We start from the raw sequence: 24,491 nt of genomic DNA on the forward strand, positions 1-24,491 counted from the left end.
AAGCTGTTCACAGTCTTGTTTAAAATCATGAAAGATAGGGTTCCTGGGAGGCTCCGTCAATTAAGCAGCCACCTCTTGATTTCAGCTCAGGTCTCAATCTCAGGCTCATGAGTTCAAGACCCATGTTGGACTCAAATAAAATAAAATTAAATAAAAATTATGAAAGTTAGGTGTTTGCTTCAGCAGCACGTATACAAAACTTGGAATGAAAATCATGAAAGTTAGAAACAATATAAATACCAATAATTTTAAATATAGTTAAATTAATTATGGCTTGTCCACACTGAAATGTTAGTGCAGCCACCCTAAAAATCTTGTTTTGAAGAATACTGGATAGCATGAGACTATGGTAAACAAATTGGAAATATAATTCCAAAGTTATAATTTTTTTAAAAATACATGATATATCTGAACCAATAAGATAATGTAATTTTTAAAAGATAGGACTTACCACTATCAGTAAAATGAGATAGATATGAGTCATTTTTTAAAATATGGAAGGCCTTTTGGAGGAAATTTTACAATATTACTGAAAGTCATTTAAAAAGACCTAAAATAAATGGAGAGTTTTATAATGTCCATGGGTGGGAAGACTAAATATCACAAAGATGTCAATCCTCCCTAAATTAATTTACAAATTCAATGCAATTCCATTAAAAATTAATTTAAAAATTTCATTGGAAGTAAAAATAGCCATAAATAGCCAAAACAGTTTTGAAGAGGAACAAAGTCCTTTCCAAGAAGGATTATAAAGTCAAAGTAATTACAAAGTTATGGAAACTGAAACTGGGCTTCGTGAAGGCATAAACAAATAGAGGGAAAAAAATAGCAAAGAGAGCCCAGAATCAGATTCTCGTATAGGGGAATTTCACATATAATGGAGGTAGCTTTATAGATCAATGAGAAAAGGACATATTATTTAATTAATAGCTTTGAGACAATTTGGTTATCCAGTTGGAAGAAATAAAATTATATCTCTACCTCATATCATAAACAAAATTCTTTCAGCTGGAGTAAGTAACAAAATGTGAAAAAATACTTTAATACTTTTAAAACAGAATATTAGATAAATAACTTAATAGTGTTCAGGCAGGGAAGGATTTATTAAACAGAATTCAAAGCACAAACTGTAAAGAAAAAGAATAAATTTCATAGTTTAAAAATTAAAATTTCCCATGAAATAGATGACACCATAAAACACAACAAAGACAAGCTACTTACTATATTAACACATTTGCAATACACAAAGTAAATAAAAAATTAAAATTCAGAAGGTACAAAGAGCTCTGAAAAATCAATAAGAAAGGCAACCTGATGTTGCTTATACATCTTTCTTGCTGGTACTTTGCTGCTATAGTATTTGGATGTAAAAATTCAGAGTTGTTATAGGTTTCTCTTGAAGGGATATTTTTTAATCCAGTTCATTATTTTTTTTAGCACTTGTCTAGTCCATATTGCTTAATTTTAAAAATATTTTTGAGTCCTGGATAAAATTCACTTTCAATTGATTTTTAATGGCAATTATGTATTTTTTTTTATTTCTCTCTCTGGATTTTAAACTGTTTTGTTCCTAAGTCAAAATTAATCTTAACTAACACAGTTTCTTAAAAACAGTCATCTGTTTAAAAAACAATATGTTTTTGATTTCCTCACTTGACTAAGTAAACTCTGTCATTGAGTTCATTGTTTGCATTTGTCCCTCTTCCCCTGTTTCACCACCTGTGTAAAAAGTTTTTAAAATATCTCATAGTTCTCAAGCTCTGATACTTTTTAAAATATGGCGTCTAACATAATCATGTATTCTATCTTCTAACATCCACCCTTGGTTAATGTGTTGATCCACTACTCTTTAAATGTCTTCCATCTGTCTTCCATCATCTTTTCATCTTTTCAGATGTGGGTGTGGGGCCTAATAGCAAAGCCTGATTTAGATGTTCACTGAAAGTTTAAAGGCATTAATTTTTACAGTGTAAATCTTGAGCTAATATCTTCCTGCTTTCAAAGAGAAGAGTTAGCCTGCCTATAGGCTATGCTCATGATGCTCAGGAATCTTTCTCAATTTCTGTATTTTTTTTCCTTCAATCCTTAAATGCCCCCAAAATATGGAGAAGTAAGCTCTTGGAACAGTTTAACATCTTACTTTTAACACAAAAGTTTCTCTCTCTCTTTTTAATGGAAAAGCTGGTTCTACTTGTCTAGTCTGTTTTTGAGGATTATGTCACAAATCTAGTCCTTAACTACAGGAATATTGCCTATATTTGATATGCCTCGGTTTATTTTCCCATATCACCCAATTATTTGAAGTTCAAACCTCTTTTTTCCTATCATTAGGTCCACCTGTTCTACCTGAATTATCATCAGCTCTTTGTGTGACTCACTTCTGTGCAACCTCGCTTAAATTTCAGATCATCCCCTGTCATGGCTTCTAGCATTCTGAGCACATTCGGAGCATAAAATCTTGGTCTTCTATCATTTCCCTTGTCCGTTCTTACCTCTCTTTTTCTTTTTGGTCTTCTATCATTTCCCTTGTCCATTCTTACCTCTCTTTTTCCTTTCTATCTTTTAAAGTAACATCAGTTCATCTACCTTCCCTCCAGATGCCATCCCATGGATGTGCCCTGGCTGGCTTTCCTGCAGCTGGCTCTGCCTTTTTCTGTTTCAGTATTCTGGAATTGACCTGAATGCTTTGTTGGAGTATTTTATTTTTTAAATATTCTCAGTATTTTTTAAATGTATCGTGCTAGGATTTGTCCTGCTGTCTGTTTTGTTTAGTCTTGTGATTCATCCTTGTATCAGAAGATTCTTTATGAATATATGACCCGTATGGATGGGTAACAGGACAACGAAGGGAAGTGAATCAATTCCACATGTACAACAATTAATTTGGGGAAGGACTCAACTGAGTAGATGGTGAACTGCAGCATTGGAGCAAACATAGTAAGATATTCCAAAATCAGTTATTAATAAAAATGCTTAGAACGATTTAAAAAAAAACTTTCATGCAATGAATTAAAACCATATTGAGAGAGGGAAAGAGAATGTGTGTGAATACGCTAGAAAAAAAAGAGCTAATCTCTGCTTGCAATAAAGAATATCTGGAAAATTCATTATGGAACTGCCATACTATAATTTTTTTTTTTTTTTTTTTTTTTTTTTTTTTTTTTTTACTTATGATAGGCACACAGTAAGAGAGAGAGAGAGAGAGAGAGAGGCAGAGACACAGGCAGAGGGAGAAGCAGGCTCCATGCACCGGGAGCCCGATGTGGGATTCGATCCCGGGTCTCCAGGATCGCGCCCTGGGCCAAAGGCAGGTGCCAAACCGCTGCGCCACCCAGGGATCCCTATATCTAATATTTTAAAGGAAATCCCCATCATGTAGTGTGAAAGGGATATTTTTTAATCCTCTACAAAACAATAAAATAAACCTAAAAATTAGGCTCAAGGGAAAAAAATGGAATTTGACATTCAACAATAAAGATGCTCTACCTCTACCTAGAACTTCTCAAAACAAATACCTATAAAAAGTTTCAGCAACCAATGAAACAGTTCATCTTATCTGTGATATTGAATATTATTAAAATAACTCAATAAGATGGAAATTTTACTTTAACTTAATAATTTTTGAAGTGGATTTTTTACTCCCTTCAAATGAGCTTTCCTTTGACTAAATGTATAGTTTTATTTATTTGTTATGATAGTTGTAGTATGTGGTGTTATTACTTTTCATGTTTAAAATTCCATAATAAATTTTCCATAAGTCTATGCATATGCAAAAAGGAAGGAGGAATGAGCGTAAGATAATTATAGCTGTGGTATTACTTCACTCATGCTCATAAAACCTGAATAATGTACTAACGCCAAGGGAATTGTTTAGCTAAACATTAAGATAAACCACTTCGTGAGGTGCCTGGGTGACTCAGTTGGTTAAGCATATGACTCTTGGTTTCGGCTAAGTCATGATCTCAGGGTCATGGGATAGAGCCCCACATCAGGCTCTGCACTGGGTGTTGAGCCTGCTTAAGATTTTCTCTCTTTCCTCTCCCTCTGCCCCTCCCCAGCCTCTCCCTCTCTCCCTCTCTAAAAAAGAAAAAAAAAAAAAAAGATAAACCACTTCTATTCCTTTTTCTGTTTTCCTTAATCTCACCAATCAATAACAAATACTTACAAAAATATCACTATGCTATGAATAGAACAAGCACATGACTATCCTTATAAAAATTAAAATTCTAATTGGAAGACAAGATAAACATATTTTTAAAAATACAATATACAGGCAGTCTGGGTGGCTCAGCAGTGTAGCGCCACCTTCGGCCCAGGGCATGATCCTGGAGACCCGGGATCAAGTCATGCATCAGGATCCCTGCATGGAGCCTGCTTCTCCCTCTGCCTGTGTCTCTGCCTCTGTGTGTGTGTGTGTGTGTGTGTGTGTGTGTGATGAATAAATAAAATCTTAAAAAAAAAATACCATATACAATTTACACACAATTTAAAATATAATATACACATTTTTAAAATACAATAACCTGTTAGCTTGGATCCACTGTCTGACACATAGAATGTGAATCCTATGCCCTATTCAATTCAGTATTCCATAAATAAAGATATCTTACATGCACTACCAGGCCAGTTGGCTGGGTGCTGGTAGAATAGCACAAAGGTCCAGAAAATAATTGGCATGGGCACCTTGCCACTCAAGAGGCCAGACTGGGGATGAGACTTGGTGACAGTGTTGAGGGCAGAGCTAAGTGGTTGGCATCTCTACTGATAAGTGGCAGCAAAGTCTGTACGCAATTAACTCTATTAATGACAGAATAAGTAGTCAGTTGAATAACCTAGAACTCAAAATGAAAGCATCTGTGTAGATGGGGTTATGTCAAAGATTAGAAATGGCGGTGAGGCAGAGAGGACAGATATCCAAGTATATGTTAAAATCAAAGGAGCTGAGGTCAAACGACTCAGAGCTGAGATGGTGGAGAGTGCGCTCTTACAGCTTGAATTGACTCCACACCAATGGGTCTGACTTGTCCTCAAGCTGGCAAGACTAAAAAAACTTAGTACCTAGATTAACACAGAGCTCTAACAGCAGCGCACCTGACCTTCTGATTAACAGAGAATGAATATTATTTAGTACTCAGAGGAAAAAAGGCTATGGTTTCCAGGGAGTCTTAAACGAGTCAGAGAGAAGGGCTTTGAAAATGGGAAAATTTATTACTAATAAATAAAGTATTAATAACTAACTTCACATTGAAACTTCACATTGAGGCAAGAAGGGATAAGGTATGTTCTGTGCTCAATGGGCAGACCTGGTTGCTGCAGCCAAAAGTTTCTAAGAGTAGCAAAGAAGCAGGAAAAAAATAAGCGTGATTCAGAGGGTGGAGAAGTCTGAATGCCAGGATAAAGCAGGGACGAAATTGTAGGTTCCTTGGAGCTAGACACTACATCTTACGTACTACTGATTACCCAGGTTTAACTAAATACATAATAACTAATTACTTAAGAACTCTTGATTAATTGTGGTGATGATGATAGTATGTGGAATAGCATTGTATTTGGAGATTAGATTAAGTATATAAGGCAAAAACTGCGTGTGCTCCTTATTACCTATTGTAAACAACTTTATGAAGAGCTGGCAAAAAGCCAAATACAATACTACAAGCTATACTTCAATTCCTGCACAATCTTATTAGGTAGGAATTATTATAATCCTCATTTGGAAAATGAAGGAATAGGTTTGGAGAGGTTAAGAATCTTGTTCAAGGTCACATTTCTAGACAAAGCTAAAATTTGAATGAATCCAGGCAGTCTGATTCCAAAAGCAAAAGACCACAATGCTACACCATATATGAATAACAATACCTAACATCTGTAAGCCAATTCATAATTGCCAAAATACATAATTCGTCCATTTGATTCTCAGAATATCCTGATGGGGTAGTTGGTATTTTTACACAGGTATGTTTTCTATGAGACTGGAACCCACAAGGAAAAATAAATAAATCTAGGATGGGCAGGACTTAACATGGCAATAGGACAGATCCCCAAGAACATTAGCCAGAAGTAAGTACAATGGGCCAGCCAGCACACTGGAGCTTACTGGATCCTTGAGAGCACTGATATCATTAGGGTCAGAACTTCCGGGTGAGCTGAGATGGCAGAAATTTTTAGGTCAACTCCACTACTAGGTCTCATGAGGAAATGAAGGGGTTTGGTCACCTTTTTATGTAAATGGTTTCCTTCCACCATTAGATTGCCTGGACTTTGTGGTCTTCCCCTTGTGTCTCCAAGACCTTCATGCAGTAAATGCTCAATAAAGGTTATCTGTAGGGGCACCTGGGTGGCTCAGTGGTTGGGCATCTGCCTTTGGCTCAGGTCATGATCCCAGGGTCCTGGAATTAAGTTCCACATCAAGCTCCCCATAGGGAGCCTGCTCCTCCCTCTACCTACGTCTCTGCCTCTGTGTGTGTGTGTTTCTCATGAATAAATAAATAAAATCTTTAAAACAATGGTTATCTGTAGATGATTTGGCTAAGGAGTTTGGGCTTAGCCTAGCATTTGCTATGTAAAACTTTCTAAATAAAACTGCCAAAAAGTTATTACAAAATAAATGTAATAATGGCCAGTCTTTTAAAGCAAGCTTCTAAAGATATAAACACCTAAGTATAATTCTGTGTGCTTCTCACTAACTTTTATTTGCTCAGTCAAGTTTAAACTAAACCACATATTGCCTCAAGGTGTAACCAGACATGACTTTATTATACATGACTCCACACTTTACCTTAGGCTCTCTCTTAGGCCTGGCATATATTTCCCAGAAGTCTGAGCTTACACTACTGGATACAAGCAAATGTCACTGGACTAGCTTGTGTGATACTTAGTCAGGAACTTCTCAAAAGCTACTGTCTAGCCTCTTCCTTCATCTGTTCGTCAAGGCAAACTAGAAACTTCTACCAGTTCTTTGGACTCCAGTCTTAGGTATAACTATTACATCTCTAATAACAGAAAGAGCTTAGTTTTATTAAAGTCCTATCTCAACAAACTTTGTTCTTGAATTCTCTCATTTATGTGGTTGAATAATTTGTAGTGATGCTATAGCTACCTTCTATAGTTCAACCACTATCATGGCTACACCACAATCATTTTTGTGACACTAGCCACTAAGAAGAGATTCTCTTTCCATGCTAATTACTGAAGAGAAAGCTTTGTCCATGCCAGCAGATTTTTCCAGGTGCTAGTTGTTCTACAAATTTTTTTTAAGATTTTATTTATTTATTTATTCATGAGAGACACAGAGAGAGAGAGGCAGAGACACAGGCAGAGGGAGAAGCAGGCTCCATGCAGGGAGCCCAACGTGGGACTCGATCCTGGGTCTCCAGGATCACACCCTGGGCTGAAGGCAGGCACCAAACCACTGAGCCACCCAGGGATCCCCTACAAATTTTAACATGATATATAAATATGATGGCTGCTAAGGTGGTTCCTTATATCCAGAAATGAATATACACTAACTTCAGCTTTAGATTCTGACCTTTCCACTACTAATCTGAACTTAGATTGTGCAACATAAAATTTAAGATTTGAAAGATATTTTAGAGACCACTGAGTCCTAAGCCCATAGTTTTCAGAACGGAAAACTGAGTTCAGGAAAACTAGGTGATCTGTCCAAGGGTACTCAGAAGAGCCAGCTCATACACTCAATCCTAAGCCAGGCTTCCTTCTACCTGGCAGAGTCACTTTTTTTAATACCGGAACAGTCTAAACATTTAAAAAAGAAAACAAAGAGGCTTTACAACAAATATTGAAATTGTTATTGGAAAATAGTGAAAACCTGTGGCCTGAAGGAGTAAATGTCCTTTTTAAATTATATTAAATATTATGCAATATTAAGTAATTGAATATTAAGTAACTCTTTAAAAAAAACCATCACCATATAAATTTATTTTGGTACATGAGCTGTGTAACTAAGCCAAACGCACTGATTAATGTTCTTGTTGAAGAAGAGTAGTATTTTGTGTCTACAGTTGTGGTCTATGTGATATTAATATCTTACTTATGCATTTGTCTCTCTTTCATGATGATCTAAATCACTCTAGTTCAGCAAGGCAGTGTAGTACAATGAAAAGAGCACTGAACGAGGAGTCAAAAGAGTCTTGACCACTTGTCTGAGCAGTTAATTAGCTGTGTGACTTGGACTTGAACAATAACTAAAAAACAAAGAAATGGGCTAGGCGATCTTTAAGTTCTTTTCAGCTCTAAACATCCTTCACTATCCTCATCACACTCATTGAAACTGAAAGTAAACACATGAAAATTCATGAGGTCTTAGGTTTACACAATTTAAAGCAGCAATTCATTCATACAATTACTGCCCCCAAAATTCTACATTTTAGAAGTTCTATCCACAGAAAGGGTCTTTATATCATCTCAAGGCCAATTTACTTTTGCAAAAGCAACTCATAGGAGTAAGACAGATCAGTCCTGAAATTTTTGCCTGGCCTTAAAAAACTGTCAGCATTCCTTCTAACTTCCTAGGTCATTCCTAGAAAAGTAAATGAAGATCTCTCTTTCCATCCTTTAAGAACTAAACTGACCTCTAAATAAGCAACCAAATTATTTCAGTACAAAAAAAATTAAAATGAAAAAATTAAAATGGTATTCTAGCTATAACTTAAATAAAAATAAAAGCATGATTGTCAATGTTCTTTGGTTAATTTTGTACACACAGGAAATTTCTACTGAAATATTAAATAGCCTTACATTTAATTCCTTTTTAATTTGCATTCATAAGCAATTGTAACATACACACGCATATATTAAACCCACATCTGAATAAATTAGTGAAATCTAGTATATCTGAAACTAGCCAACATCTTTCCAGGAATACTGGTTTACATCTACTTCTGGGTTTTTTTAACTTACTATGTCCATTTCATTTATCACATATCTAAGAGAGGCATGAAAATAAGATACATATCTGTTTTCAGCACTCCAACACAAGCTGTCAGGATTGCTGTCTACAGAATTCCTACATTGAGTGAGGAAGAGTAAATAAACCCATTGGGCCCCCTCCACATCTGAGATTCTATGACTCTATAATTATTTTTCAGTCTAAAATCTGAAAAGCTCATCTTTCTAATTGCGATAAATTACAAGAATATACCCAATTTTTTCAACCTTTGCATGTAACTCTGAAGACCCACCTTACAAAGCATATAGTCCTGGAAGCCAAGTAAAGAAAGTAGATTAAGGAGGAGAGAACTATCTACCCTGTCAGAGGCTGCTAATTGATCAAGATGAGTACTGAGACTTGACTATTGGATTTAGCAACATAAGGTCATTGGTAACCTTAACAAAAGTAGTTTTGGTGGTGTCATCAGTAGGGCACCAATCTTCAAATTGATCTGATCCCATCATACTCTGCCAAATCTGTAAGAAAGTTGTTCTGTCTACATAAGAGATCTGAAGGCAGCATGTTTCCTACAAGGATGGAAGCAGCACTAGGCTACCCACCACCATGCTTCACCCAACTGAACTAACAGTCACAGATGCTGACCTGCATCTACTCTCATCAGGTAGCTGAGGGCATGATGTATCAGGATTATCTCTTTCATTTTTACCAATGTTTGGATAGAATGACTAATTAGTCATCTTGTTCTCATTTGTGCTAAATTAAGGGGCCCCAATGGTGTCATTACACACTTTCTCTTTTCTTTAAATTCAAGGTGAGTCCCAACATATTCCACATCCCCTACTACTGCCATTGCTGCCACCACTGCTAAAGCAGAAATAGAGTGGTATTCATAGGTTAGCTATGAACTTGGTAGGCCTAATTCCCTTAGCTCTCCAGATCAACAGATTACTGAAGTCTTAGTAGGTGGTTTCTTACCTCTAGATTTGTTCTCTTTGGAGTATATGTATGTGTTTGTGTGCATTAACCTAGTTATATGCCACTCATATTTTTAGTCAATTATTTTACATGTTAAATGTCAATTGTTGCATGGAGTACTTACAGTAAAGAGGTATGCTGGGGGAAAGAAAGAACTCTGAGTTTAGAATCTAGAATTCTAAGTTCAACTTTTCTGCTAAGTAGTTCTGAGACTTTGATCAAGTCACTTGATCATTCTAGATCAGTTTTCTTACCTAGAAGAGGAAGGAATTAGATAAGATCAGTGGTTTGTAAACTGTGTTCCCAAGAGCCTGGGTTTCTCAGGAACAACAAAATGAGTGAAGAGAGGCTATGCCAAATCAGCTTTCATCTGTCTTAGAGACTGAGAATCTGCTATTGCTGGTAGAAATATTTGATGGATTTAAATATTGCAAAGCAATATTAAAGATTCATTAATCTTTATGGCCCTATATATGATACAAGGACTGGATTCAGTGTATTTCTTTGTCTTCCAATAAAAAATGATCATATGCAGGAAACTCTGAATAAATTATCCATAATAGGAATTAATAAAATAATATTCTAATAGCATAAATATATAGGTTACTGCCAAATCTCTTTGGCCAAGAAATATTAGCTTCTCTTTAACATTTTTCTAAAATCAAACCCTAAACATGTACCCCTAACCATGCCTTCTGAAAAAGCTTAGATTCACATGCAGTTACAATTCTCACATGAATTACTGGACAATCCCAAGAAAGAACCTCACATTTACATTCTAAATTCGTCAATTTGGTTCTATCATCACTAATATTAACAATCAGTTGATTACTGCAGCACCTGAATGGCTCAGTGGTTTAAGCGTCCTACTCTTGGTTTCCACTCAGGAAATCTCAGGGCAATCTCAGGGCCATAGGATGGAGCCCAGAACTAGGCTCTGTACCCCATACAGAGTCTGCTTGTCTCTCTTCTTCCTTCTCTGCCCCTCTCCAGGTTCCCACTGGCACGCTCACATATGCACACACACTCTCTCTCTCAAATAAATAAATAAATACAATCTTTAAAAAGGAAAATAATCAGTTGACTACTTTTGGTAAAAGACAGTCAATGTAGGATTAAAGGAAAACTAATTTTCTGGATTGGGAGTTATCTCTTCAGTACAATCAATTATAGTAGCCCATGATGATAAATATTAAACTTAGGCAATAACCAAATATTTTACTTTCCAATTCTTCATTGGGTTCTGAGTTATACTGGGCTCATAACATACATCTCCCTGTCTATATTATTGTTATCTTTTCACTTGAAAATTATAACATTAATTTATTTAATTTAGTTATTGTTTGGGAGTATTTCTCAAAATTAAATTGTAACATTGTTATCAAAATAAAAAATAGTATTTATTACTTTATTTCAAATTTCATTTTTTTATTTGAGTATAGTTGACACACAATGTTACATTAGTTTCAGTTATACAGCATAGTGATTTGTCAAGTTTACAGATTATGCTACGTGTACAAGTATACCTACCATCTGTCATTATATATCAATATAACATATCACTGACTATATTCCCTATACTGTGCCTTTTATTCCATAACTTATTCATTCCATATCCGAAAGCCTGTATCTCCTACTCCCCTTCAAATTTCTTCTTAATGCGTTATATGCAAACATAATCAGGATGGGCAGTGCATGTCTATCAATTAATGTCCTGCATCAGTTAATTTCTGTGTGTCAATTTCCTCATCTGAAGAGTGAAAACCTTACCACCTACACACAGCTGAGTTTTTTCTGAGAAAAGAATTTTAACAAATTTGTGTAAATCTCTGACATCATAAAATGAAATACACAACCAATCTTGCTCCTCATTAAGCTATATCAAATATATGGCACCAAAAGAAAGAAAAGCAGATGTGTCTGAGCCAAGTTTTTATTCCCCACAGGGACTTAGATATTTATACCCAGTAGAAGTGATGAAATTACCATTCTTTTTCTTTCTTCCAAAAAGAAGAAAGAGAGAAAAGATGTAATAGCTAACACTTGTGTGGTACTTTAAATTTAAAAAGTACTTTTATAAGTTATGAATTGCAATTTTTGTAACAAACTTGTGAAGTAGAAACTATTTTTATTTTACATCTGAGGATAATGAAGTTCATAAAAGCAACTATAACCGGATTGCTCAGAGGAGGAGCAGTATTTGGACCAGGAATTCGATCTCTGAAGTCTTCCCCCTTTCCACCAAACCAAACTAGAATAGTAGATTCTTTGATAACAATACACACTGTGGGGGCACCAGTCAGTTAAACATCCAACTCTTGATTTCAGCTCAGGTCATGATCTTGGGGTCCTGGCATCAAGCCCCATTTTGGGTTCCATGCTCAGCAAGGAGTCTGCTTGAGGATTTCTATTCCTCTCCTTCTGACCCTCCCCCCTCTAAAATAAATAATAAATCTTAAAAAAATATATACACCTTGAAAGTTAGATGATCTGAGTAATACCCTGGGTTGAACTAACCCAGGAGCGGTTAGCTAAAGCTCTGAACTACCATTGGCTCTGAACAAGCATATAACATAAGCATTGTTATATGCTTCCTCTGGTCTTCATCTTCCAACTCACTCTCAACTTGTATTCTGGACTTTTTTGCCACTTCATATACAAATGTCCTCTTTGTACCATGAACACAGTGATGGAAGGGACCGGGTCTTATTCTTGTTGCTCCATAATAGCTCATGTGTAAGAAAGTCTAAACAAATAATTATTTAAATAAATTAAGTCATCAATTCATGAAAAGAAAAGAAAATTTTGAACACTTACTTTGTGACTTGCTTAGTGCTAGCTCAGTAAACAGGACAGAGAGAGTCCTTGTCATCATGGAGTTTATGGACAGTTGTAGAATAGCTAACAATAATAATTATGGTAACTCAACAAGAGCCAGGTGCTATGAAAGGTAGAACACTGGGAATTAACATAGCATGAAGCAACAGGGAAGGCCTCCCAAAAGGAAACACATTGAATCTGCCTTCTAAGGTTGAAAAGGAGGGATACAGATGAGGAGGAAAATGCAGCTGAACCAGAGAGATGTGTACATGTATGAAGATGGGGAAACGCGTTCCCTAAAGCATATCTTAAATTCTGCATCTTACAGAACTACTGTGGCTCAGAACCAAATCTAATAATGATGTCGGGATTTTCAGGGTAATAAAGGCATCGTTAACAGATTCAAATAATTTCTTCATGTAGGTAAATCATGTACTTTTTTGTATCTTTAGAATATTTCAGTAAATGTATTCAACCTTGCTATAAAAACAGGGGGTGGGTAAATAATTATCTCTCTTTTATCAGAAACTAACCATTTTATGTCATATGTAGAGATTCGATATTCTAATTGCTGTCAAGCCTGGTTACGAAACTGTATTCTTACGAAACCAGGAGGAAATGTTATAAAGATTTATTTAGTCACAGCTGTTTTTACAAGTAATTTCAAATTTTATAGTTATATTTGTACTTCCAATTGTAAATTAAGTCTTTATTCAGTGGGATTTCGGGAGCTGTTATACAAGGTGTCATAAGGTTATGTGTGGTATTCCATGTTGTAGAAAATACAATAAATTACATTGCTTTAATGGCAAACACTTTATACATATCATTAAAATGAGATGTATGCACAGCTTATAAATTTACAACTTTAAAGCTTGGCATAAAATTTACACACATATATAAACTGCCAGAAAGACACGTTTTATTATATGCAGACAGATACTGAATAAACTGCTGAGAACTCTCTATGAGATACTGTTATATACTGAATTTTGTTCTCCCCAAAATGCACATTGAAGCCCTAACCCCAGTACCTTAGATTGTGACTTTATTTGGACACAGGGTCTTTGAAGAGATAACAGAGATCAAATGAAGTCATACAGGTGGGGCCCTAATCCAACAGGACTTATGTCCTTATAAGAAGGAAAAACACCAAGGGTGTGTAAATACAGGGAAAAAAAAGGAGGACACAGTGAGATGATGACCATCTGCAAGCCAAGGAGAAAACTTTCAAATGAGACCAAACCTTCTGGCACCCTCACCGTGGACTTCTTAGCCTCCAGAACTGTAAGAAAATGCACTTCTATGGTTTAAGCCCCCCATCTATAGTATTTTGATACAGCAGATGTTATAGACTAAATTATTTCCCACCAAAATTCATATGTTGAAGTCACATAAGCTACAGTGTGACTGTATTTGAAGATCAGGCCTTCATGGAAGCAATTACAGGTTAACTGAAGTCATCATAAAGGTGAGATCCTAATCCAATAGGACCAGCACCTTTATAAGAAGAGAGACACAACAGAGAATGCTTCCTCTATGTCTGTGCCCGCAGAGAAAAGGACACAGTGGGAAGGCAGCTATCTCTAAGCTTGAAAGAGAGCGCTTACCAGAAACTGGATTTTCCAATAACTTCATCTTGGACTTTTAGCCTCCAGAAACTGTGAGAAAATTGATTTCTGTTGTTTAAGCCCCCCAGGCCATAGACTTTGTTATGGCAGGCCAAGGAGACTAATATAGCAGCAGACTAACACAGATAAGTACATTTTAGTCATAAATATGCCCATGTAAGTATATGCATGCACATGCAGACTGCCTAGGTATAGTCAAATTATCTAGAGCAGTATTTAAAAACAGCTGTATTTAAAAACTCTTATCATATCTTTGCATATTAGAATTTTTCTGAGATTAAAAATGAGCATATATAATTTATGTTAAATATACAGCCAGATTGTATTCGGATAAAAATTAGGAAAAAACAGAGATTGTTTTTATGAAGTGGGGCCAATGTATGGGTACTCTCAAAGGAAAAAATGTTTTGGACATATTCACAAGTTGATTATTTCAGCATTCAGACAGAACATTAAGAGACTCGGCTTAACCTACCTGTAGTCACCAAGGAAGCACATTAAATTTACACTCCACTGGTTCAAATTAAACTTTTTACATATAGCTGTTACATTACTGTCACTTATCAAGTTACCTTAAGAAGCTTTTTGTAAGTTTAATTAAGCTTTGACTGATTCTCCAATGGTACAAAGAAAGATGGATTCCTTAAATATTTAATTCATTTAGGACTCCAAGTGTGATTTTCTCAATGTAGCTGTTAATTTCTTGGAATAAATTACTTTGAATTAAAGCTGCTTTTTCAGACATCTGAGACACAGAGTCTCAGCTCACACAATGCATAATAAATTCAATATTTCGTCTGTTTTGAGAGAATTTATCTCAAACTGTATCTAAAATCTCAACCTGGCAGTCTTATCTGTGACCATGGAACTCAGGAATCTTTGACTGTAAACTCCCTTCCAACCAGGTTCTTGGTTTTCCTTCTGATTCCCCTTTTCCGGCAAGTATTAAGGAGGGAAAAGATTAGCTGTCCTCCACCTGCGCCATCAACATTCTTTTTCATGCTAATTCCCTTCTCCTTAACTCATGCCACGCCTCTTGTTCCTCAGAAAGCTCTTCCCCTATTACAGTCAGCAGGCAACAAAATCCCAGGCCCCTCCCTCCCCTCGGTATCCTCTGAAAACACTGAATACACCATGGCTTTAATTACACAGTTTCTATTTGTTCTCTTCCAGTAGTTTGAAGGCTACCCAAGACTGGCATCTGTGTTCCTCAAGACTAGATCTCCAAGAAGACAAGATCAGGCAACCACATCTATGGAGCAAAAAATACCCCCAGAACCAGAAACTGGATTCCCATAAAAGAAAATGGAAAACTGGATACATGAGAAGACAGAAAACCACACACACATACACACTCATGCACGCATGCATGCACACACGCACATGGCCACAAAGACAGAAGCACACGGGCACAAAGCCTGAAAGCCTCATGATTTGTCAGCACTCAGCACCGATTCCACTGCTCCAAGCCCCATGCCAGATGCTGAGGTTATAGGAGCCACTAGTTGACTCAACTTCTAAAGGAGAAAGCTGCCTTTTGATTGACATTCGAACTCCCTGAAGGATGTGAAGACATTGGAAGACTATAAATTAGCTATTTAGCTCTCACATTTACAAGTCTCACTTTAGGGAAAGCTTCTTCTCAGACACCGTTTTCTAGCACTAGCAACATAAACAGTCACTGAAAAATATTTCTAGATTAATTCACTGAGCAGTCTTCCTTTCCTTCCACCGCCACCTCCCACGCACCTCTGATTCAAAATATAAGTATTTACATCTAAAATATAAAACACAAAATGGCATGTTAGAATCTCCAGTTCCAGGAACTTCCTATTTAAAAAAAAAAAGTGTTATAAAAATACTTTTGTTGCAAAGAAAAATAGGACTAGGAAACAATTAATTAGAAGGGAAAACATTGCACTGCCATGGTGGTTAGGACAGAAGTAGCCAGCACTGGGGGGCAGGCATGGACGCCCCTCCTGGGTGGGTGCCCTTGGGAGGCAGGTACCTACCGCCTTTCATCATGCCAACTTCATAGCACTTGCGCAGCCGACAGGCCTGACAGCTCTTCCTCCTGTTCTTATCGATTGTGCACTGGTTGGTAGCTGGACACATGTAGTCATTATGTCCTAATAAAAGCAAGAGGACAGAATTAATATTATTTCAGGAGATGTAGTCAGAATCTAGAGGGAAACTGCCTGGAGGATGTTTTCCTGTCATCTACTTGGCTTTACTGTGTTGCAGATACTCTGATAGGTCAGGTAAGATGTGGACTGGAAATATCTGTTGAATTCAGTAATAGGAGTCATTAGATATAAGGATTTAAGCAACTTTTGTGGGACAGCTAAGATAGAAAACAGGTGTGGGTTGAGCTATGCAGGAGAGGTGAGGAAAATGCAGAGCTTAAGTGTGTAGACCTCTCTGAAGAGTTGAACTGAGAAGTGGAGAAGGGATGTAAGGTGAAGGCTTGAGAGTGATGTGAGGTCCCGGGAGACCTTTTCTGTGCAACAGAGTTGTATATCATGGATGTGAATGAGAAAGAGAATTTGAGCAACAGAGATGCAGTAAACATGAGGTAAAAGAAAGAACTCCCCCATGTTCCTTCTACCCCTCAGGCTGTGGCTTCCTAGTTTCATTTGCAGATTCTCTCCAACATCCACTCTAGAGCAGCACAGGACTCAGTGTCAAGCCCCTCTTCTTCTCTTTTTTTTTTTTTTTTTTTAAGATTTTATTTATTTATTCATGAGAGAGAGAGGGGCAGAGCGAGACCAAGGCAGAAGGAGAAGCAGGCTCCATGCAGGGAGCCTGACGTGGGACTCGATACCTGTGCCTCCAGGATCAGGCCCTGGGCTGAAGGTGGCACTAAACCACTGAGCCACCCGGGCTGCCCCAAGCCCTTCTTCTGATTCCAAAGTCTGCCACAAGAGAATCTATTCCATGGCTACAGCTCCCGCGGTCATAAATGCAGATGACTCGCAGATTTATACTCCCAGACCAACCCTCTTCTTTGAGTTCTGACTACATAGGGCCTATTGCCCATAAGAAGTTTCTGCTCTAAGATTTAGAGGTCACCTCCATTTCTTTATCCCTCAAAAGAAGTCTGGTTTCTGATGTGAATATTAAACTCCACAAATTAATAAATATCGGCATGTTTAATGAAGAAATCCATTTATCTAAAACCCAAATGCTTAGGCCTGAATTTAGACTATGGAGATGATATATATTATTTTTAAATGTTTCCCATTCTCAAAAAAAAAAAAGTGAGGAAATATTGCCCCCTCTAATTCAGATCATCTGTGTCTCCATTTTCCCATTCACTAAGGGCAAGATGTAACATGTATTAAAGTGTTTTCACTATAGAACTCTTTGTTCCTTATTCAGCTTAAGGGTCAATCTCAATTAGAATAGGGTGGAGTGGGACCTTAACAAGAAATGTTGGTCTCATAAAACTTGCTTCTCCATCTTTAGACATACATTATAAAAATTACTACATAAACAGGCTTCAGATCAAATTAACACATACATTCTTCTTCTGACCATAATAGGAACCAGCAAACTAGCCAGCAAAATTGTAAACTGACAACTTCAGTAAAAGACCACACACCACCTCAAATATCCAGGAATAGTTTTTATGTTTACAACTGCCCTTATTAACACAGACAAGCTGAGGAAATCATAGAATCAGAAACAAAACTTACCTAGGCAGATGTTAACTTTAAGCAAAAGTTGCCGTCTTCTGACACCTCAAAGAAATTTTCAGTGTTTGGTTTCCTATGATGTTTATGCTCTACGTGCTGATTTATTTTAAATCTAAAAATGAGTTTATATTAAGTCTCAGAAGAAAAGAGTCAATAATCATTCAAACTAAAAATTAACCCTGATACACTTTCTTCTCAAAAACCAGTTGTTCTGCAAGCAAGAAGATGGGAGAACTGAATTGGATCAGAGCCCAATTGGCAAAATGTTATGTTTGCCCTGGCCATCCCTGTAGATGTGTATCTTTATAGAACCAAGTGAAATTCCTGAACTAACATGTTTAACAGATAAAACACACTGGATTTGTGCAATTGAATTCATCCCTTAACTAGAAAGAAAATAGATGCACAGCAGAATCATGTTTGTAATGCAAACTCTTGGTGATAAAGTGGATTTTCTGCTCCGACTACATTAAAATTTAGAATTGGTAAATTGGCAACAACAACAAAAAAATGAATAGGTACATATTTGATACATCTGGTTAAAACAAAATCTTCTTAACTAAACACCATTAACTATTTATAAGTCTTCAACTTACATCAGAGAAGGAAAACAGCAGGTAGGTTTTTGTTCTCTGAGTATAACTTTGTAAAGGTGTGTTGTTATTCTTTTTAAAATACTCTCCATACTGGGTGGAGCTGAAACTCATGACCCTGAGACCAAGACCTGAGCTAAGATCAAGAGTCAGATACTTAACCAACTGAGCCACCCAGGCACCTCAGTAAAGGTGTGCTATTAAAGCAATTGAAGCAATTCAAAATTAGTTTCTTTAACAAGAAACTTTATTTTAAGCTTTATTATTTGTTCTTGTGAAAACAATGCCTATCCTACTGAAGTAGAGTTAATTTTTTAAAAAAAATCACACCAACTGTATGAATGAAATATACAGTGTTTTCACTGAAGACAGTGAGGAATTCCATGTACCTCTGACCAGATAGGCCCTAATGTGCCTTTTACATTAGGCCTGGATGAAGTGTGAAAGGCCAAAACCAAGATGTGAGGCTCAGGTGATGTTTTAGAGAAATAATCACTACTGTGTTGCCCACCAAAAATAAAAGTAAAGCTTTTGAACTAATATGGGGTCTGAATAATTGGAAATAGAGAGAAGAGGAGATAAATGAAACCTAAGCAGAAAGCATGAAGAACAGGAACCACCAGGCCAACCCACAGCTCCTAGGCCAGCAGATGGGCTCATACACAGCTTTTCCCCACATGTCTCTGGGATTCTTTCTCTCAACTTTTTGTTTTTCCTTTTCTTCTTATTTTTCCCTCTGTCAGTAGTAGCTGATTTTGCATTGTTACCATCACATAGAAAGATCACAATTGCTAGCTACAAAAATAAGCAATGACTCATGGTTAGAAATTAATAATATATTATTATATTATATTATATATATAATTATATTATATTAATATAATTAATATAGTCTTATATTAAAAAATATAAAACAGACCATATTAAAACAAGCAGGTGAGGACGTGGAGAAAAGGAAACCCTCGTGCTCGTGCACTGTTTGGTAGAAATGCAAAGCAGTGTGGCCTCTGTGGAAAATAGTATGGCAGTTCCTCAAGAAATTTAAAATAGAACTACCCCTACAATCTAGTGATTCCACTACTGGGTATTTACTCAAAGAAAACAAAATCATTAACTCAAAGAGATATCTGTACTACCATGTTCATAGCAGCATTATTCATAATCGTCAAGGAACGGAAACAACTCAAGTGTCCATTGACAGATAAATTAAAAAAGAAAAGATGGTATTTATATAAATATATTGGAATATTCTTCAACCTTAATAAAGAGGAAATCCTATCATTCGTGACAACATGGATAAAGCTGAAGGGCATTTTGTGAAGTGAAATAAGCCAGGCAGAGAAAGACAAATACTGCATGGCATCACTTTATATGGCATCTTGAGACCAATAGGGTGTGAGGATCTGATGTATAACATGATAACAAGAATTGATAATACGTGTATTGTATCATGGAAATTTACTCAGAAAGTAGAATGTAAATGTTCTTGCCATAAAAAAGTAAACATATGAGGCAATGGATGTGTCAACTGACTCAGTGAAGGGAATCCTTTCACAAAGGATAGGTATATCAAATCACCACAATGAACACTTTAAATATCTTATAATTTTGTCAATTATGCTTCAATAAAGCTGAAAAAAATAAAATAAGTAGTATCCTGAGAGAAATTTAACACTGGGTATCTTTCCTTTTGCTACACTTTTCCCTCACCACATTCTGGCAGTCACATCAGACCAAATCTCTTTGCTGAGCTTCACATCCATATACCTACTCACCCACAGTCCATTTAGATTTGACTTTTTCATAGCTTCGTCAAGATGAATGTGTCCCAAACATAACTGATGATCATCTTTCCTCATTAATCTCTTCCAACTTACCACCATACCACAAAGCCTGAGACGTGGTATTATTTCAAGACTCTCTACCCTCTTCCTCACTCAAACCTTCACACACATGTACACACTGATCCAATCAATTACTTTTAAATTCTTTTAAAAAGCAAAATCAATTTTTCCCAGGGCCCACCATCCCTACCATCACTCACACTGTCTCCAGCCCAGATTATCACAGCAGCATACTAAGCCACCCCCTGCCTCCAGCTTTCCCCCACCAACCATTCCCCACTGTGCTGCCAGGTGATTCTTCTAAAATCATACACCACCATGCCTCTACCCTGCTTTCATATTCTGATGCTCCTCAAAGCTCTAAGGATAAAATCTAAATGCCTCAAGACAGCTTATAAAGCTGTTCCTGATCAGCTCCTACCTCCCTTCCTGGTCTTATCTTTTACACTAAGTTCTAACCATGTCCTCTGTTCTCTCTTTTCCCTTCTCCTTCTTACCTCCAGGACTGCATACACCATTCTTTCCTGGGGGGACACACTTCCCTTACACTTAGCCCAACTGACTCCCATTAATCTCTCAAGTGTGTCAGTTGAGATATCAACTAAGCTGGGGTTCCTTTCTGCCCCTCCAATGATGCCTAGCTTTTGTCCTATCACAGTGCTTACTACATTGGACTTTAATTGTTTGTCACCATCCCCAGGTGACTATAGGCTTGATGAGGGATGCATTGTATCTGTCTCATTTATCATCATTTATTCTGTACCCAGCACACTCTCAGGCACACAGTGGAGCTTAACAAATATTTGTTACCTGAACAAAATGTAATTGCTAAAACTCTGTTGCCCCCACCCTTATCCCGTCTGGAGAACAGGTCTTTTGAGGGGTCAGGTTGGAGTTCTATAAAGGAAGTAATGACTGAGAAGATGATAACCCCAAACAAAACAATGGCTGCCATACCCAGGACCCCAAAACTGAGGTTCACAAGGGCAAAACTTGGTCCTAAGAAATTTGTTTGGAAATGAGAGTTCAAAAGATTTTTTAATGAAAATCATATATTAATATTCATTAGAAAAGGATTAGGGCACCTAGGTGGCACATTACATTGAGCGTCTGGCTCTTGGTTTCTGCTCAGATCATGATCTTAGGATCATGAGACCAAGTCCCATGTCAGGCTCCACACTCAGCTTGGAGTCTGCTAGAGATTCTCTCTTCCTTTTCCTCTGCCCCTCCAACTCATTCATTCTCTCTCTCTCTCTCTCTCTCTGTCTCAAATAAAGAAATGAATCTTATTTTAAAAAAAGAAAATGAAGGATTAAAAATGTTCAAGGTAATGCCAAAGAAAAAAAAATACCAAAATATGCACCAAAATAATCATCTCTGAGTAGTAGAGCAGACAAGGCAAAAAGAAGAGGTAAAAAAAAAAGCTTAAATTAGCTTTGCCAAATTCTTAGGGCTAGAGAAGGAGGAACAGGGGAGAAGGAGGTCAAAGATTCTGGTGGCTTGTGCCAGGATGTCTCAAAAATTATTCTTATCATTAATCAAAAAGAGGATCGGATTTGGGAGTAGCGTGGGAAGAAGAGGTATGGAAAATTTTGAAGCATACTGTATTTGAGATCTCAGTAGCACACCAACAAGCAACTACCAAACAATTATTATAAATGTAGTACCAAAGCTTGGGAGGCATGTCAAAATGAAGTTGGAAATCCTATAATCCAGAAATTCCACTTCTGGGTATATGCCCAAAAGAACTGAAAGCACAGACCCAAACAGATATTTGCATATCCATGTTTATAGTACATTATTCACAATAGCCAACAGCTGGAAACAACCCAAATGTCCACTGGCAGATAAATGGGGGGAAAATATGGTATATACATTAAATGGAGTTTTATTCAGCCTTCAAAAGAAATAAAATTTGGATACATGCTACAACATAGATGAATCCTAAAGACATGCTAAGTGAAATAAGCCAGACCCAAAAGGACAAATATTGTATGTGTCCACCTGGATCAAGTACCTAGAGTAGTCAAATTCATAGAGACAGAAAACTGAATAGGAGTTATCAAGAGTTTTACAAAGGAGGAAATGGGGAATTTATTGTGCAACGAGTAGAGAGTTTTCATTTGGGATGATGAAAAAGTTCTGGAGATGGGCAGTGGTGATAGTTGCAAAACAATGTGAATGTAGTTAACATCACTGAATTAAAAAGTATTAAAATAGGAAATCTTATGTTATGTATACTTTACCACAACTGTTTTAAACAAAGCTGGGTGTATAGGAAGCATCTTCATGAGGTAAGGCAGGAAAAAGAATTAAAGATGTGCATTTTAAGTTGGCCTGTTTAGATTTCCCTCTAAAAAAAAAAAATGTCCTTGGGCCCAAGGGTTGGCTAGCAGTATTGGCCATGTGGTCCCCATGGACCACACACCACGCCAGGTGACTTTAGCTCTTTTTCTCATCTATACATCACAACTAATAAGTCAGGTCATTGTAACTCCCATATTATTGAAGCAGAAACTGAGATCCCAAGAGATTGACTAACTTGTTCAAAGTCACTCCACTACTAGAGATGGGTCCATAATCAAAGCCTTGGTCTGCCTCGTTCACAAGTCTTGTTACTTCAGGAATACCCACCATTGGGCTGGTGTCATAGAAAGAACTCAATACCTAGACCTAGCCAGATGTCTAAATACTATTATACTTTAAACTACAATCAAAATGTTTTTCCCTAATGTAATTACAATATTATAATATCAGGGGGGCATTTCAGAAGCAGCAATGAAATTAATTTCCAGAACCTGTGATTCCTAAGACTCCCAAAGGTAAAGATACGAGAGATTAATCATATGAAATATATTTAGCAGTAGATTATGGCATATATTATCAAACTCTCCCTAGATGACATTCCAGCACATTCCAGCACAAAATAGAGAAAGAGAGAGTAGAAGGCAAGGTATTAGGGAAATAAATAAGAAATTTACTTTCTGTAAAAGAACAACTGCAGTATTATGTTTGGAAATAAATTTTGACTCAGATATTAAAGTGAATATTCTCTGATTTATAGCCAGTGCATTGAGCCAAACAAAATGAAATAGAATTTGGCTGTCTCAGTGAACACATTCCTAAAAATCCAGTGAGGACATTCAATGTGCCATGATTTGAACTATTTCACAACTACATCTGTATGTAATGGCATACAAATAAAAACAGCATGCCTCAATAATGCATCCTGAATTATATTTTTACAGCTAGTCAATTCTGGTATATTTTAAGTGAAATAAAAATATTATTTGCATCTGAGAATATTTTTAAAGTAAAAAATATTTAAAGGAATTCTAAGAAAGATAATTGTCCTGAACAGTTTCTTTTTCTAAGTGAAAATGAAGAGGAAATCCTTTACTTGCCCTCGTCAGACCCCAGTCTGCTAAAAATTTTGGCCAGGGTAATGGACATGATCCCTCTCCTTGTCCAGCATTGCTTACCATCTGCAAAACCACAATTGTTTTAAGCACCTGGCACAGGATCAAACCAACAGCTGCAATAAAGGAAAACATAATGAAATCAGTGACCACCATCTCATTGTAATACACCAGAGACAATGAACCACTTTCAATAATGCCTCTTAAGACTCAACAAATAAGCCAGGGTTGTTCTACAGCCCAGAAAAGGACTTTCTGAAATTGCTCCTTCTGGGACAATAGATAAGCATCACATAAAAGAAAGCAATGTGACAACCAGTGTGATTAGTCCAATGCCAGGCAGCATTCAGCTCACCTCCAGATACCCCCTCTCCTTTGCTCTGTTCCACTGTTTCCAAAGAGTTCCCCAAGCTTTCTCTCAACTTAGAGTCATTTAAATTCCAAATACTGGCATCAAAAGCAGTATAAACTATTTCAGTCCAAAGCTGAGGAAGCAAGTAAGAGACAAATGGGGTGGCTATCAGAGCAAGGGGGCACAACTCAGAAACCCTGAGCACCACTGTGCTTACCGGCCTGGCTTCCATGGACCACTTAGAAGCCACT

At 36.8% G+C, this 24,491-nt stretch overlaps 1 protein-coding gene across 6 annotated transcripts in view; it reads right to left on the minus strand.

The window, feature by feature from the left end:
• ESR1 (estrogen receptor 1) overlaps positions 1–24,491 on the minus strand; it is a 374,345-nt gene that overhangs the window by 188,541 nt on the left and 161,313 nt on the right. For all 6 annotated transcript variants that reach the window (XM_072767773.1, XM_072767754.1, XM_072767765.1 and 3 more), the window contains exon 4: positions 16,347–16,463. In XM_072767773.1, the coding sequence (XP_072623874.1) occupies positions 16,347–16,463 (117 nt within the window). The remainder of the gene's footprint in view (positions 1–16,346; positions 16,464–24,491) is intronic.

This window comes from Vulpes vulpes, chromosome 1, assembly GCF_048418805.1.
Source record: "Vulpes vulpes isolate BD-2025 chromosome 1, VulVul3, whole genome shotgun sequence".
Classification (NCBI taxonomy): domain Eukaryota; kingdom Metazoa; phylum Chordata; class Mammalia; order Carnivora; family Canidae; genus Vulpes; species Vulpes vulpes.